The sequence below is a fragment of the Xyrauchen texanus genome, chromosome 49, assembly GCF_025860055.1.
Source record: "Xyrauchen texanus isolate HMW12.3.18 chromosome 49, RBS_HiC_50CHRs, whole genome shotgun sequence".
Taxonomy (NCBI): Eukaryota; Metazoa; Chordata; class Actinopteri; order Cypriniformes; family Catostomidae; genus Xyrauchen; species Xyrauchen texanus.
This window is the reverse complement of record NC_068324.1, coordinates 18,377,406-18,395,692: the sequence shown is the minus strand read 5'-3', so window position 1 is coordinate 18,395,692 and position 18,287 is coordinate 18,377,406. Positions and strand designations below refer to the sequence as shown.

At 37.2% G+C, this 18,287-nt stretch overlaps 1 protein-coding gene across 1 annotated transcript in view; it reads left to right on the top strand.

Moving 5' to 3' along the window:
• The window catches only part of LOC127640444 (USP6 N-terminal-like protein), a 37,296-nt gene that overhangs the window by 15,997 nt on the left and 3,012 nt on the right, over positions 1–18,287 (top strand). Inside the window, exons 2-12 of the mRNA XM_052123025.1 lie at positions 940–1,013; positions 5,210–5,295; positions 5,592–5,631; positions 5,800–5,880; positions 5,995–6,102; positions 11,496–11,605; positions 14,970–15,018; positions 16,404–16,524; positions 16,658–16,752; positions 16,835–16,900; positions 18,119–18,218. Of these exons, the coding sequence (XP_051978985.1) occupies positions 948–1,013; positions 5,210–5,295; positions 5,592–5,631; positions 5,800–5,880; positions 5,995–6,102; positions 11,496–11,605; positions 14,970–15,018; positions 16,404–16,524; positions 16,658–16,752; positions 16,835–16,900; positions 18,119–18,218 (922 nt within the window). The 5' untranslated portion in view covers positions 940–947. The remainder of the gene's footprint in view (positions 1–939; positions 1,014–5,209; positions 5,296–5,591; positions 5,632–5,799; positions 5,881–5,994; positions 6,103–11,495; positions 11,606–14,969; positions 15,019–16,403; positions 16,525–16,657; positions 16,753–16,834; positions 16,901–18,118; positions 18,219–18,287) is intronic.

Sequence of the window (18,287 nt, the reverse complement as noted above, 5' to 3'; positions counted from 1 at the left end):
AGTTATCCCTTTAACTTTCTATTTTACTGGACCTACTGTGGGATTGAGCTGAAATAGTGTGGTTTCCCTTTAAAGTAAAATCCCTGGATTCCCCCAATGTACGTGTGCATACATGCAAATGTGAGGGACAGACGATATTTTATATTCCCACTGTACTCCCAGAAATGTTGAAATCTTTCCGCTGTGTTGACTTGATGTTGGGCCCCATCTTTCACCTTTAAGAATGCCCCTTATGCATTTACATGGCCACACAAGCCACATTCTCTGGGAGAAACTCAAGTGTGCTTTCTCTTAATCCCTTAAGAAGAAATGTTGTTTCAGAACGTGCGTTGTGCAAATACCCTAAAATAAACCGCTTTCTTAAGTGCATGTAAACGTAGTCGAAGACTACTATGGCCACCATGAAGAATCAAAATTTCACTTGCGGACTGGTTTGTTCCTGCATGGTTGGCACACCACCAAAATGTATGTGTTTGTGTATGAATCTGAGGACCAGAAGACCAAAGCTTAAGTGTTGTCCTGCACAGCATAATGTTAAGTGTTATGGGTTTACTTGTATGACTTCAGTCCTAGTGCTCTTGCATGTGGAGATTTTCTAGGGTTTTTCCCACATCAAGAAAGTTTGTATGAAAAAATGGTGCCTGAATAATTGGCTGACTTGACAGCACATGGATGTGTTTGACTCAAGATGATTGTGCAGTCTAGTTTCACCTCATAGACTGAATGCCTGAAGCAAACGAGAAAAAGACAAGCAGAATGGACGTGGATCAGTGTCATAATATTGATGGATTGTAGATAACACAGATTATTTGAAGTGTTTTATCTGAAGACATGGGAGATTGACTTGATAAAGATTTTGAAATACTTTATATTCTGCAACCTATAAGAAAGGCAATTAGTTCATTTTGCTCAAAGTCCCCTTTTTTGGTTATTTTTCAGATTTTGAGATGAAGAAGGACATTGCTACGATTATAGCTGAAGAACGGGCTGAGATCATCGCAAAATATGAGAAGGCAAGTCACATAATTTGACCTTTTTCACACTTCTGGGTTTTGGAACGCAGAAGTAAAGGATTGCAGGGTACAAATCAATAGCGGTGAATGGTAGACCATGCCAAATAAAGTTTTTGTTTATCCATTTGCTACATCAAAAGAAAAACGGCACTATTACATTCCCACAACTTTTCAAATTAATAAAAAAATAGAGAGCGGTGGATTATGACACTTTTTCAGTCAGCCCCTCAGCAGCTGTGTTAGAAACCTCATTGCAGCTTTGGTTACATGTTCTTTTAAATAATTCCAGGGTAATATAATAAAAATAATAATCTTATAAATTTGCATTAAATAATACAAAAATTGCTAATATAAATAAGCTTGTTAAATTTATGCCACTATAGGCGGAAATGCTTCATCACAGGTCTGTGAAAAGGGTCCGTTGTCCTGAACTTTGTGTACCATCTATTTTTCTACTGCTAGCAAGTCATTGTGACCTAAATTTTGGACTTTGAACAGTTCAATAAATGCCCAGACAAGGGCTAACTGGATCATGAAAAGTTTGATAACCCATGACCCTTAGCTACAGTGGACAACAGTGTACATTTAGCTTTTATCATTACACTGCTTTCAGGTATACTATATTCTAATTATAACTGGTGAATTCTGACATCAAATAGTTTGATGTTATGACTGCTACACTGTGTAGTTGACCATTGTCCCAGGCATCTGGTTTTCTACCTAGCTGTGCTAGTTTTATATCACTTGTATAACTCTGTGTTTGCTTTCTTCTCACATAATGATTTTTATTCAATATTTCATATCTGTTTATTTGGTAAGTAGCCAAGTAATAAGTGATATCTGCTTTACTTTGTGGTCTTGATCACCCATGCAGAGTTCGAAACTACAACCTTATGGTTACCAGCCTATATATTTAACCATACAGCAACCCAAAAATGGAGAGATAGCATTATGGAGGAGGAGTAAGCATTTTGGCAGAACACAGCTGTGTTGTATGTCATTAGGGTGTCAAATTAACACTCGCCAAATAAACTTTGTGTGTTAGTGGGCAATTTTGCTAATTTCCAAACCTCCACATTCGACCTGAATATTTGAAAAGAAATTGCATTAAGGATGCTTGATGAAACACACTTGATTATATTTTGAAGAACAAAAGCCATTGATGCACGTGTGTGATGTGAGTTATTTTATATATTTGGATTAGAAAAATGTATGTGCCTGTTAAAATTGTGCGTTCGTAGCTGGTGGGCAATTTTTATTTTTATTTTGTATTTTTACATACAGGGTGTCATGCTTATAGTTCATTGAGAATGTTTAAATGCACAACAATACACTGATAACTACCAAAATCAGCTTATAAAAAACAATCTGACAATGCAACGTGTTAATGTGATTTGAAATCATTAGTGCTTTCTTTGTTTTCACCATCAAAACAGAAACAGGTGTGTGCAAAACACTTGGATAAATTAGTTAGAATTAGAGATTGACTGATTGTGAATTTTGCCGATATAGATAAATAAGGTGGTGCCAAAGCCAGATGACCCATTAATTGGTCGATAGTTTTTTAACTCGATCTATATAATTATTAAAATACCTTATTGTTTACTTACTATGAAGGGCAGAGACATTGAGGCTGCAAAATGAATCAAGTACCAAAAGCAATTTATTGTGCAACCAAAATCCCAAAAATAAATAACGCAGGTAACAAGCCAGAAATACACTGGGGCTCTTATTTTAAAATTACAGAGATTTGGCTATGTTACAATGCTCTATATGTGAGTATTTACCAAATTAAGCTTTTTATAGCCTATAGAATCACCTGATGAAGAGTTTTGTACAGTATTTAGATATTTCACCTGATGAGGTTTATTGATAAGGAATAAAAAACAAATTAGGGGACAAATGAAATTTAAATATTGGCAATTATCTGCAAATATATATATATATATATATATATATATATATATATATATATATATATATATATATATATATATATACACACACACACACACCGATCAGCCACAACATTTAAACCACCTGCCTAATATTGTGTAGGTCCCCCTCTCCATGGATTGGACTTGTTGGTCCAGCACATCCCATAGATCAGGGGTACTCAATTAAAGTTCCAAGAGGTCCAGTCTCTACATTTCCTTCCCAGCAAAGGTCTGGATAATAATATGTAGCTTAGTCAGTAGTCAATAGTCAGTAGTTATATGGCTAGGAAATTATGTTTAATACTTTTTATAACTTACCACATTGACAGCAATAGTACGTATAATAGTGTGTGTGTATATGTGTGTGTATATGTGTGTGTATATATATATATATATATATATATATATATATAACAGTCAAAATAGTCTCATCAAATCTGGGCAGGGATGAGGACATTGGGGGCCCAGAGACAGCCAGAGTAGTGGGGTCTGAGAGATCTTTTCTATCAAAAGATTAAACTATTTAATCAAGACTTCATCAATCGATGGCACTTGGATATGAATATTAAAAGATAAGACAAACAGTTCATTTTGAAGTTGAATGACAGCAGTACAGTTTTTGTGTTTAAATATTGATATAATATTTAAACTCTAAATCTTTGTGTTAGTTATCTGACACCTGGCTAAATGATTGTGTAAGCATACGTGTATACGCCACTCCACTCTTTATTCCCACTCCACGTGCATTGCTTCTCTTGCCAATATAGACATGAGGCACCACATAAAGACTAATTTACTGCAAGTGCGATTTGCAGGTGTGGTTATTTTAACATCAAAAACATTAACATCGAAAACGTTAACATGGCGCCTTTAGACTATAATGTTTTTACCCCATCTAAATTTTGCTTTATTAATCAGCATGTTACGAGCTTTTCATAATAAACTGAATTTTGTTTTGCAAACAGTATTTTAATGCTTCATTGTTATATAAATAAGTTGTTTGTTGTTAATATATTCTCACTTTAAAGAAAAAATATAAATGGTCTATTCAGACTTTTCAATTGTGTTTTTAATCTGTCAAAAGGCCTCCTGTGGGTGTATTTGAGTATTTCTGTAACCGCTGAAAGTATTTTCATGCATTACAGTCTCTAGAATTTACTCAGAATGTTGCCAAAAAAAACATGCAGTGAGCAGAAGTTCTGCGGACAGAAATGCCTTGTTGATGAGAGAGGTCAACAGAGAATGGCCAGATTGGTTTGAACTGACAAAGTCTACATTAACTCAGATAACCACTCTGTACAACTGTGATGAGAAGAATATAATCTCAGAACGCTAATCTGTTGATGCTGGCAGCACAAGGGGGACCTACACAATATTAGGCAGATGGTTTTAATGTTGTGGCTGATCAGTGTATCCATCCATCCGTCCGTCCATCCATCCACCCACTTTTAATCTGTAACTGCTAGATAATTAATTAAAAGCTACTCATTTGAAATACAGATTTTATTGAAGAGCTTGGGAACTTCTATGCTGCCATTTAAGGGCAGATTTAACATGAACTAGAACAGATGTATGTTGATTAGAATGAGAAATGAATGACAATACACTTGCATAAATTGTATGGTGCCCATTTATACGAGTATTTATGGTAATGCTCGTATGAGCCCTTTGTTATTAGTATTTAGGTCATCCTCATATATCCCCATTTATATGAGCATATAAGGTAATCCTGATGAATTGCTAACAGACAGAGAATTATGAGCTTCTAACAGATGTAATAATATATTTAACCAAAATGAGATAAATTAACAGCATGTAATGAACATTAAACAACAAAAAAGATATAGTCGTATAGATGGTGCAGTATTTATGTTAGCAGCCAGACTGCGAATGCAGCGGTGGTTTGTGTGTATGTTATGTGTTTGCGCTGTGTGTGTGCACATAATCTACAATGGTGCTGATCGTTTTTATCTTAAACCATAAAAGAAAACTGCTTAACACGTTTACATGACCTTACAGGTTGTTGGCATATTAAGTATTAGCATTTGAAGACAAGTGCATGTAAACGTGCTTATTGACTTCAGTTTTGATGGAAATTATCAGTGTACTTAAAGTACCTTTACATTGGTTTGTTTGAGCCAAAAGAAGTTAATTGTTCAGAATGAATAGAAATATCTATCAGTCATTGTGCTGAAACAAATCATCTCTCTGTTTGCCGTTTGCCCCAGTCGCTCAGTTTTTTCTTTCGGCTGGTTACAGGGCAGAAAGGAGGGTGTGCACATTAACTCCTGGGAGGATGTCGACTACAGCATCTGCAGGGTTACGGACCGCTTCGGTTTCCTGCAGTAAGTCATGCCGCGCTCTTTCTTGTACTTTAACAACTCCAGGGCGGTTTTACCACACAGTCTTTAGCATAGCAAGGTGATGACCTCTGTTCTCAAAGCTTGCACTTAACAGTGTTGTCAAAGCATTGAAAAATATGCATTTTTATGTTTGTTTTGGGAAGTAGCTACAGCATAAAGTTCCCACCAGAAGAAGGTTGTGGAGATTGTTCTTTTCCACACGTCTTAAATATTATTTGAAAGAAACTTCTTATTTGTGTTATAGATGTTCAAATCTAACTTATTAAATGTATTTTCAGTGAAGAGGAACTACAAACACCAACCGCAGTAGAGGAGGAGGTAACATTAGGATATCAGCTTTCTTTCCACATGCTATCAAATAATGCTGTCAAATCTTTTATTTTATCATTAGATAAACCTTAAAATACCAGTGCTTGCAAGGTATTAAATGAAAAGTGATAAAGTTTTAGGCTATAAGACTACAGATTATGTGTGTTCTTCCCGCAGTACAAGCTCTTGGAGATCAAAAGAGAGCAGAAATGGCTTAAAATGGTGAAAAAGTTTGAAAAGTACCACAACAGTGAAAAGGTAACCTAATATGTGCCCATCAAACAGATTCCACACATCCAGAATCTAATAAACCCCAAAATAAATCCTGTTGTCCATTTGTTTCCGTTTCCTGTTCCTGTGTGCATTGTGCAGTTGATGAAACGGGTGTACAAGGGGATTCCCATGAAGCTGCGTGGGGAAGCCTGGGCTCTGCTGCTCGACGTGGACAAGGTGAAGCAGGCCAATTTCAGGAAGTACGAGGTAGGAGCACCAGCGGGGTCGTCTGTTTTAGAGGTGTTTGGGTTCCAGCAGGAACCTTTGAATGTAAAGTGACTGTTTGATGTTCATTCATTCAAAGGCTCATTTGTTTGGGTTTTGTTTTGTCCTGTGTGATTGTTTGGGATTTAATTAGCCAGACATGTTATTTCTCTGATCAGCCCTTTTAGACTTAACAATGTTTTATTTACTAGCAAAGGTTTTTTCTTATTTGGAAGCAGTTACCTAGCATGTTTGATACAGCCTAACAATCCTTAGCAAATGTACCATGGCAATACCTTGCATTGTAGACACTAGCATGATGGAAATACCATGGTATTAATTTGAAGTACCTTTCATCACCATTTTAATTCCATGGTAACGCTTAACGATAAGGTTAACACCATAGTTAACATTTACTAACAATACACAATTATTACAGCGTAATCTTGGTTTGTTCATTTCTACCAGGTATGCACCAATCAATTGGCCACCGATTTAGATCAGCTGATCTTCATCTTAAGTCTGTAAATGGCCAATCATGCCTAGATTTAGGGTACAATTTCTTAATTGTAGCATGAACAAAACCATACATGCACTGCTTCCCTAATAAATGAATGCTTACATTTACATTTATGCATTTGGCAGATGCTTTTATCCAAAGAGACTTACAGTGCAGTTATTACAGGGACAATCCCCCCGGAGCACCTGGAGTTCTGGAGCCTTGCTCAAGGGCCCAACAGTGGCATCTTGGTGGTGCTGGGGCTTGAACCCCCGACCTTCTGGTCAGTAACCCTGAGCCTCAACCACTGAGCCACCACTGCCCCTGCTTATCACCTTATACAGAGCAGGTGGCGCAGCTGTAAATCCCCATAGAACTGGGAATCCCAAAACGAAAATTTGAACTAAATTTTCAAATGATCTCAACACTCCGCTCTCATATAGGTCACCGAGTATATTAACCTCCCTCACAATCCTTGTTAATACATAATTTTGGGTTCAGCCATATGCTTGAGGCAACATTTCAAGAAATGTCAGAATTAAACACTCTGGACACTTTTGTCCATACCGAGTGCAAATGTGAGATAACGGAGTGTAACTTAGCTTCTCCGATTAGTTTGATAGAAAGGCTTTGCAATGGCAAAATAGGGGCAAGAACTTCCTATTCAATACAAAACCAGGGAGGGGCTCTCTCAGGTGGAAGCGACCAGTGAGCCAAATGTCTGAGACCGAATGCATAATAATAAAACCAAATCTTGGGTAGGCCTAGCCCACCTTTGTCAATCTGTCTGTGTAACTTGTTAAAATGTAATCTAGGACACTTACCATTCCAAATTAAGGACTTTGGTATGCTATCAAATTGCTTAAAGTAAATCAGGGGGACATCTATATGGATAGATTCTTACAGGTAGTTACATTTTGAAATACAATTCATTTTAATAACATTAACCTTCCCAATCATAGATAAATGTAATGAAGCCCACCTGCCCACATCGCTCGAGAACCTTTTTATTAAGGGATCAAAATTAACTCGGACAACTAAATCAGACACATTTTCCGGGAATAAAATGTCCAAATATTTAATGGCCTGTTTGGGCCACTGGAAGGCACCCAGATTTAGACCAATTAACTCTGTATCCTGAGAACTGAGAATAATTCTGTGGAGGCAAGGCATAGATCTAGTGGGGTTGGAGACAAATAATAAAATATCATCTGTGTAGAGTAAAAGCTTATGCGCCACACCTCCCACCATCCTGGAAAATCCTCCTCCTTTCTTATCGTGGCTACTAATGGTTCCAGGGCAAGACAGAACAATAATGGGGAAAGAGGGCAACCCTGCTGGGTGCCCCTATCCAGAGTAAAATGATCTGAAATTAATCCATTTGTATGTACCACCACTATAGACACCCTGTAAAGTTACAATCCATCCAATTAAAGTATTCCCGAACCCGTATATTTACAAAATCTTAAATTAAAGATAATCCCATTCTACCAAATCAAACTCCTTTTCGGCATCAAGTGAGATGGCAGCTGCAGCCCCGAATAAACCCCACCTCATCTATATGTATAAGAGATGTCATAACTTAATCAGTTATCCAAATTGACAATATTTTAATGTCTAGCTGGATCAGGGAAATTGGACGATAACTCTTACACTTGTTTGGATCTTTGTCTTTTGTATTAATCAGAATGATCCATGCTTGTGTCATGGTTGGCAGAAGCTTTCCATTCTTTAATGATTCTGTATAAACTTGTATCAAAAGTGGAGCCAGTTCTATAGCATAAGATCTAAAATATTCAGCGACAAAGTCATCTGGCCCCAGAGACTTGCCTATAGGCAAGGTCTTAATTACCTCACCAAGCTCCTCCAGGTTTATCTCAGAATCAATATATTTTTTTGCTCAGTCGTTGCTCTAGGGGGCTTACACACTTTTTCTTCACCTTGATCAAAGACTGAGTTCATCAAAAGATGAAAGTCTCCTCACAATATTATATTATGAGGGTTTCCAGCAGCTTCCTGCAACATCCCTTCAAGATCAATAAATAAGCCTTGGTCATCAGCGTTAGGTGCGTAAATAATAGCCAAAATCAACCTATGCCCCTGAATTTCTGCTAAACCATAATGACTCTTCCTAATTTATCTTTAATCTGTTTGAGACATTTGAATTGTAAATGTTTACTTCTTAATATAATGACTCCCCTACTCTTACTTGAGCCAGCACTAAAGAAAACATGTCCACCCCATATCTTCCCAAATGTTTCAGCTTCCTACAGGGAAAGATTTATTCATATGAACCCTCATATCCATATGCACTCATAATAATTTTTGACATTTTGACATATTATAAAAAATTGATTTTGTGTCAAAAATAAAATTATAAAGATCACATTCCCCACGGCGTCCTTCCCTCTAAAGTCCATGAATGAGAGTCCCCAAGACAACTTTGCCGTCAGATTGTTCAAGTCCGGTGTTTCTATACAAATTTTGTGAGACAGATTTACATAAAAGAAATAATCTATAAATCAAACTCCAGCCAATAGGCAGAATAAACACAAAGAATGTGTAGATTAATTAAAAAATTGTATCGAAGGTGTGTTCCTCCACAAAACAAACTTCAGCCTCTAGCAGAACTAGCACGCACAAAAAAAAATCCATTCAGTTTCCTTGGACAGGTGAACGAATATTCAGTGAGCCGACTGTTTCATGAGTTCAGGAGATGACATAATCGTTCCAATGTCCTTCCAAAAATACTCCACAAAACAAACTCCAGCCAATAGGAGGCATAAGCACAAAGAACAAGCAGATTCATCCACAAACTGTCCCGAAGGAGTGTTTTTCCACTAAACAAACTCCAGCCGCTATGCGGAACCAGCCCAAAAAGAAACAAAAAAAGGAGCCCAGCTTCATCGGATGGTCAAGAGTATGTTCAGTGAGTCAAGTTCAGTCGGGGGCAACATGAGAAACACACCATGACTTCCTCAGTCCATTGATTCTATGGAAGACATCACTTGATGTGGGCATGTAAATATTTTGCAGCTATCCTTAGCATCTATTCTCAATTTGGCCAGGAACTTCAATGTAAAATTGAACTTTCGTTGATGTCTGAGTTTCTTGCATTTCCTGAATCGATCACGTTTCTCTCTTATCGAACTTGCAAAGTCTGGGAACAAGAAACTGCTGTGTTTCCAAGATTTCCTTTTGCTCCTCGCCTCGCTCAACACAAGATCTTTATCAGATAATCTCAGAAATTTGGCCAGAATTTATCGGGCCCTGTCTCCCTCAGCAGATCTGCAAGCCAGGACTCTGTGAGCTCGCTCAGTGTATTATGGCCTGTTAAGTCGAGCAGACTCGGTAAGAGCTCATCTAGGAAATTTCACCATATCTCTACCTTCATGCTCAAGAATTCCAACAATTCGGATGTCCATTCATTAGTGTAACGTAACTTGGTTATACAGAAAATATATACATTCTATTATTATAAAACAATAATATAATATAACAATTAATATATATAAATGACAGTTGTGACAGAATCACATCTGTACTGAATTGTGTCAACATATTTATAATGTACAGTCTATTTTATAAACCGCTACTGTCATCATCCACTAAATTTAGCTATTGATAAAGCTGGCTATCTAGCTAACACCGGCATTGGCCATTGTATAAATGTAGTCAATGTATCATACAAAGAAAAGTTAAAACTTCAGTCTCACAACATCAGACCTATATGCACACTTTGCTTTAGCCCTGTTCCAGCACTGGAGGGTCATATATAATATACAGTCTCAAAGTTTGTAGTAAAACAATCATAACTGTGTAATTTTAATTATGATGTCTCATCTGTCAGCATGATGCCAGTGAATCACGTTCAGTCTTTTTGTACATTTACTTCATTATTTTGGCTGAGCACAGCAGGCCTGAACTACTGTGGTAAACTGCAGCACTTGGATTGTGTGCACTATGGTGAAAATCAATCAGCTACTAATTTGCATCAGCATGTCACAGACAGCTATATTCAGGATGCAAATGCAAAATGTGTGCCGACTGTGGGATGACCATTCTCAATGCATGCTTTTTTAAATATTATTAAAAAAATATTAAAAACTTTTTCTTTCTTCATCAGAACTCATCCAAGATTTTTAGAAAACTATTTCAGCTCTGTTGGTCCATACAATGCAAGTGAATGGTGATCAATACTTTGAAGCTCCAAAAGCATATAAAGGCAGCATAAAAGTAATCCAAATGACTCCAGTGGTAAAATCCATATGTTTAGAAGCGATATGATAAGTTTGGGTGAGAAACAGATCAATATTTAAGTCCTTTTTTTACTGTAAATCTCCACTTTCACTTCCACATCCTCCTCTAGTTTTTTTGGGATTCACATTCTTTGTTCATATTGCCACCTACTGGGAATGGCCGGACAAAGGCGGAGATTTATAGTAACTTCTGGCTCAACCAATGGCGTGAGTTTGAGGCAGGACTACCTTTTTATCTGACCAATGGCAGATGGGGGAGTGCTTGGGAAAGCTATTTGGAAACATTTTTTTTTTTTTTTTTGGTGTAATTCTGTTTGGTGCCACAGATATTATGCACTTCTCCTTTTTATTAGGTTTTTATTATTTTTATATAATATAATAATTTTATAATTATTATTTAATTTAGGGTTTTAAACTTTAACTTTTTAAGTATATATATATGTATATATATATATATATATATATATATATATATATGTATATATGAGCTATATAATTTATTTATTTTTTACACATATATTTACAGAACAGCTATGTATAGGATCTTTAAGTCTCAAAATAGCTCATAACATGACTCATGGCTTTATTGGCACAAAATGTAATTAACCTATTTATTTACTTTTGTTTTTTTTTTGCAGAAAATGATAGAGCAAGCAAAAAAGTACTCAACAGAAATCAAGCAAATAGACCTTGATGTCAACAGGACCTTTAGAAACCATATCATGTTCATGGAGCGCTTTGGGGTCAAGTAAGATATTGCACAAATGCTCACACACATGCTTAGGATTTTCTTTTTAACCTTTTAACTGTCTTTATCCTAGTTTAACTCGAAGACTTCGAGTTTGGCAGTGTAGTTTTTTTCTATGTTACACAGCCTTTATGTTCACATGGATCTGGAATGAGTTGCTCAGACCCAAAACAAGAGTTACTTCCTGTTACTGTGTGTGGCCTCTCAGGAAATGACAGAACCGGTGACTTGTTACCATTATGTCTAGGATAAATATAAACTTTGATGTTATCCATAACAGTTCTGCCACAGTGTCACAAAAAAAAAAAGTTGTTAAGACCCACTTTGGATTGTATGTCCTCTTTAATAAAGGACACCTTAAGCCGGCAATTAGGTAGCCAGAAATCTATTGTGCCATTTTACCAAAGAGCTGGCCAGATTTTTTTTTTATTTTCAGCAGTAATGGTCTGCCGCCACTTTCAATTAAACTGACATTTTTCAATCTTATAATGTTTCTGAAAGCCGACCAAAGTTCACAGGGGGTTTATGTAGTTTGCATGGGTGGCACACCCACAATTGATGTAGATACCACCTACATCAGGGTACCCAGTGGATGGAAGATCTGAGCAATGACTTCTACATTTTTATAAGTGCTGCACGGCCAATTAGAGGATGTGGGACGGAAGTGCTTTTTATCACATCTGCTGTTTGTTTTTGTTACTCATGAGTGTTTCTACAATGCACAGTGTTACTTTCCACTGGCCAGCCACCAACAGATGCAGATGTTATGAAATATTAACATACAACTCCTTTGGAAGTGATGACTTATGCATGAATGGACTCTTTCTTGTTACCATGGGCTGGTTTCTTTCTACTCATTGAGTAGAATTGAACACTCATTCCTTTTTGTATGTGCTCAAAATGTAGTTTGCTCAGTGATAAAGATGATAAAAAGGAAAAATATTCAAAAAACACTGTTTAAAATGCACAGATCACATTCTTAATCATGTGAGGCTCCATTTTTTTAACATGTTAAGGGCTATGTGCAATTTTCATGTTATTCAATTAACCAATTCTAAGCGCAATTTTCTTACCAGCACAAAGCGGAACTGGGAGTGTTTACGCTATCTGTGGGTGTATCCACAAAAACTGTGGGTGTATTTTATGTTAATGAAGTGGTGCAAAGCACAATTTGCTAATTTCCTGAGAAATAGGTAATTGTGCTAAAATGTTTAAAACCTACGTTTGTTTTCAGCGCAAAGTCTAAAATCAGTTCCTACATTTGCAGTTTGGAGAATACACCAGCAGGTGGTAATAAAGTTCATGTCCAAACTCTGAAAGTATAGTGGAACATCAAATTATATCCCTGACAATCACTGTTGTTGCTGTTTTATGAAACAAAAATGTATGAGATTTGTGTTAAACTTTCTAGAGGTCATGGTTTATTATGCACCTCTAAATCTGAGGCCATGGTTTTCAACAGGAAACCGATGGAGTGCATACTCCGGGTAGGGAAGGAGGAATTTCCCCAAGTCAAGGAGTTCAAGTACCTCGGGGTCTTGTTCACGAGTGAGGGGACAATGGAGCGGGAGGTTGGCCGGAGAATCGGGGCAGCGGGGGCGGTATTGCACTCGCTCTATCACACCGTTGTCACGAAAAGAGAGCTGAGCCGAAAGGCAAAGCTCTCGATCTACCAGTCAATTTTTGTTCCTACCCTCACCTATGGTCATGAAGGCTGGGTCATGACTGAAAGATCTAGGTAGCGAGTACAAGTGGCCGAAATGGGTTTCCTCAGAAGGGTGGCGGGCTTCTCGCTTAGAGATAGGGTGAGGAGCTCAGACTTCCGTGAGGAGCTCGGAGTAGAGCCGCTGCTCCATTGCGTCGAAAGGAGCCAGTTGAGGTGGTTTAGGCATCTGGTAAGGATGGGAGGTGTTGAGGCACGTCCAGCTGGGAGGAGGCCTCAGGGAAGACCCAGGACTAGGTGGAGAGATTACATCTCCACACTGGCCTGGAAACGCCTCAGGGTCCCCCAGTCAGAGCTGGTTAATGTGGCTCAGGAAAGGAAATTTGGGGCCCCCTGCTGGAGCTGCTGCCCCTGCACCCCGACTTCAGTTAAGCGGTTGAGGATGGATGGATGGATGGATGGATGTTTAGGCTATATTGTATTAATGATCTAATTTATATTGGTATTTCTCCACCTTTATTTAAGTGACTACAAAAGATTTGGTGGATGAATTTGGAGAGGGTAAAATGTTTGGATCTGGAATTATATTTTCGACCACTTTGTTATTTAGATTATATTTTCATTTTGTTTGAAGTGTAATTTGAATTTAGCAATTGTTTTGGTTGATTTAATGTTTTTTATTTTTTCAATTAATTCAGTGAAGTGCTTGCCAATACAGTCACTGTTAATACTAGCCATGATCTGTGTCAGTAGATGAAAATTAGTCATTATAATTGCATTACTAATAATTTAACAGAACATAGATCCAAATCCACATTTTCCATGTGTATAAAAGTAGCGTTACTGTCATAGAATTATGTCAATTCAACAATACTTCTATTGTTCTAATTCATGCATACAGACCATTCACACAACCATCACTTATGAATGTGCTCTCTTTGATTATTTCGTTGGTGCTTGAGGGAAAGGACTATATGCAGGGTTCACACAAGGTCCTTAAAGTGTGTAAATTTAGCTTTTAGAAATTTAAGTATTGGATTAAGTTATGGCTTAAATGGTTCTTGTTGTGGTGTAACCAACAAGTAAAATGTATCAAAATAATAAATAAATAAATAATAATAAATAAATAAATAAACAAGTTTTCAAACTACTTTTAAGGTAAAAAAATATATATATATATATAGTGGTTATGAAAATTATTTATTTAGAGTCTGATTAACCTGAACAAGATGTACCTTTTCAAGAAAATATCAAAATGGCTGATTATTTATTATATTTTAATTTTAATTTACACTGTAATGGGGGTCTTTTTTTGGTCACATGACAACAAAATGTCTGCCTGCATATTGATTGCAATGTTTTTCAAATATTTTTTTGTAAGAAATAATAACAAAATGTTATTCCAAACTATTTATACCAACATTTTTTATTTATTTGTATTTTTTTTTAAGAATTTCAGCTTTTACTTTTTATAAAATATATATATTTTTTACTTTATTTTTATGAAAAATATCAAAATGACAAACTCATGTAATTGATTTGTATTAAATAGATTTTTTTTGATATTGTATTGAGTAACTAAATCCAGAAAAAAAAAAACAGTTGTATTTTTCAATTAATGTTTGGATCAGAGTTATTGAACATTCTTTTAGGGACATCTGTACGATGGCTGTTTTTTACCTCTGCTTTTGTCCTCTACAGACAGCAATCCCTGTTCCATGTGCTGGCAGCTTATTCCGTCTACAACTTGGTGAGTGACTGACAAAGTTTGGATGTTACGTAACTCAGCACTGGACGATACAGGACAGAGGGGATGTTGTCCCACTGTGTGTCCCATCCAGTCAACCACACACACACACACACACACACACACATAATTACTTAGCTATCTAAATGGGGATTTCCAATTGACTTCTGTTGTTGTTAAGTTAAGCTAAATATATTTACTTTAGAAAAACCCTTAACCCAAATCCTAAAATACAACTTGGCATCTGTAAAAGTGAACAAACACGTGGCGGAATGCCAATTCACATTATATCCCCAGTACACAGATTGTGACATTAGGATTAGTGCATCCCAAATCATATGTTGATATAGTATGCAAAAGGGGGTATGTCACATGCTCCCTCATTTAGAGTATTACAAATTCATCAACAAACGTATAAGTGTTAGAACAAATGTATTTGTTTACGCACCTGTAGTGAATATGGCTTTAGAGCCTTTTCTGTGCACATACAGTAAGTGTGCAACTTGAATGCATTTATTAGTGAAATAAACCCACTGTCTGTCTGTTTCTTGGTAAACTGATTTATTTGCTTGATAACAATGTTAACACATGCTTTGGAGACTGATCCAGAGACGGTGACTCTACAGTGCTGCCCACTGGCTATGGGTGACTAGGGTCTTAAGACTACAACAGAGGATGTTTGTCTGGTACTAATCAGATGATATACTCCTTAATTTTTTTTTGGGGTACTTTCCCAGATTTCTGTTATTCACCCATAATGCTGTTTGCAGTGATATAGAGGAAGGAATGGCAGGAGTCAAAAGGAAAAAATAGTTTTTTATGAGGATAGTTTTGGCAGGATGCTTGACACAATACACTACTTGAACATGAATGCACATAAATGTCATTGTTTGTTAAACGAGGAGTGTGTCCGTTTTAATAGAGAGGAAATGGTGCCAGATTCCTTTTCAGGTGGGTCAAGTGGGTGAGGGGAAAATTATGTGGGGTATGAAGAAGAGATTGAAAGCGAGTGAGCTTTAAAAAGAATGAAAATAAGTAGGAGATTTTGAGTTGTGCCAGTATGTTTTAAGCATCAGTTATCGTCCACAGCATGCAAATATTTATGGGCTATTGCTATCAGCCACAATATATATATATATATATATATATATATCAGTGCCTCCCTACATAGTTTTTCAGAATACATTTCAGTTGTTTTAATAAGAGCAAATATTTTATAGTGGGGTTTCAAATGAATTTTGTTAATCAGTATGACATTTGTGTTATGACTATAATTAAAAAAATATTTTTTTCTTTTTTACAAGTCAAATGCTTTTGTACAATTCCGTCACTGATTACTGAATTAAATACTGAGTCATTTAAGTCTCTGGTTATGTGGTTGTCCTTAGGAAGTAAGCTACTGTCAGGGAATGAGTCAGATCGCCGCCATTTTACTCATGTACATGAATGAGGAAGATGCGTTCTGGGCCTTATCACAACTGCTGACCAATAAGAAACATGCCATGCACGGTGAGTGTTATAATATGCTGTTATTTTTGAAACCTTTAAAAGTTCCTTTCTCAGTGTGTGTCTCTGTGTAGAAAGAAAGAAACCAATCATAGATGACCTTTTACATTTTGTCTTTCTTTGTGGTTTCTAACAGGGTTCTTCATCCCAGGGTTTCCCAAACTCCTGCGTTTTCAGACTCATCATGACCAAATACTGTCCAAACTTCTCTCCAAACTGAAGAAACACATGGTTAGATTTCATTCAGTTGTTTGGCTTTACACTGATGAAAGCAGGTTCTTTCTCAGTTCTTCAAATGTCAGTTTTTCCACAGGATAAGGAACAGATGTCCACTGGGATCTACTCGACCAAATGGTTCCTCCAGTGTTTCATTGACAGGGTGAGACATAATTTACATTAGAAACTTTACACTAAGTGTGTCTTCATGCAAGCATCTTTGGAAAGTACCGTGCCAAAAACATAGTGCTTTGAATAGATATGACAATATGGTACATAGGGCAGCACGGTGGCTCAGTTGGTAACACCGTCGCCTCACCGCAAGAAGGTCCCGGGTTCTTGCTGGGCTTTTATGTGTGGAGTTTCAATGTGCTCTCCATGTTTGCATGGGTTTCCTCCCAGGTGCTCTGGTTTCCCCCACAGAATGACATGCAGATTAAGTTAATTGGAGAGTGTGAATGTGTATGTCTGTGTTGCCCTGTGATGGACCGGCTACATGTTCAGGGTTCCCTGCCTTCAGCCCTAAACAGCTGGGATAGGCTCTAGCACTAACAGCGAGCCTACATAGGACAGCGAGCCTACATTTAGCAGCTAAAGAAGATGGATGGATGAATATGGTACATCATATCGGATTATTAAAATACTCCAAAAACACTAATAAAATGTGAGTGCTGAGTGTCCATTCAAAACTCAACAATTCTAGGGTGTTCTGGGTGGTTGCTAGGTTGTTACTTATTGGCCCAAGTCAAAAGAGCCCTACCTCAGGTTTCTATGATGTTCTGGTATGCTTGGGATCCTTTAATGTAAGTGTATGACCCCCATCCCATTTTATCCTCCGCAAGGCAAAAAGTCTTTCACTTACAAAATGGTAAATGTTTTGATGCGAATGCTAAGCGTCTGCATACAGTCGAATGTTAGCCTTTCAAAGTATACTGTACTCCATTTGACTATGCATACACAGTCGGTTGGCTCATGTGTGCCTTGGCTGCTATGAGATACTGGATTATTTCTCTTCAGGAGTTTAGACCCATAAAGATGTCTTTATATTCTTTCATACTCTAGTTACACAAATGCAGGTATCTCCTGACCTCCTCACACACTCACAAAGTTGCTGTTTCCACCATCTCCTGTTTAGTGGCGATTACATCTTCTAGCGCTTCTGGCTTGACTTTTTTTTTGCCACCTTGTGAACCCACTATTTAGTGCAAATAATTCCAGGCACATGCGCTTTCTGCGTGCTCAGACATGTGGTTAGAAAAATCAGACTGCGCAAGTTCAGTGCTTGAAAACTCTGCTTATGATGAAATCATCATCTTGTGAAAAAGCTGGAAAAATCATCCAGTTTGTTAGATGACTTATATCTGTTATTTTGACTACACAGACACCCTTCACGCTCACCCTGCGTCTATGGGACATCTACATATTAGAGGGAGAGAAAGTCCTCACCGCCATGGCCTATACTCTACTCAAACTGCACCAAAGTAAGTGTCAACTACATCCAGGTGAACCTTTGGGGTGGTGTAGCCAAGTGGTTGACAATTTGACTGGTA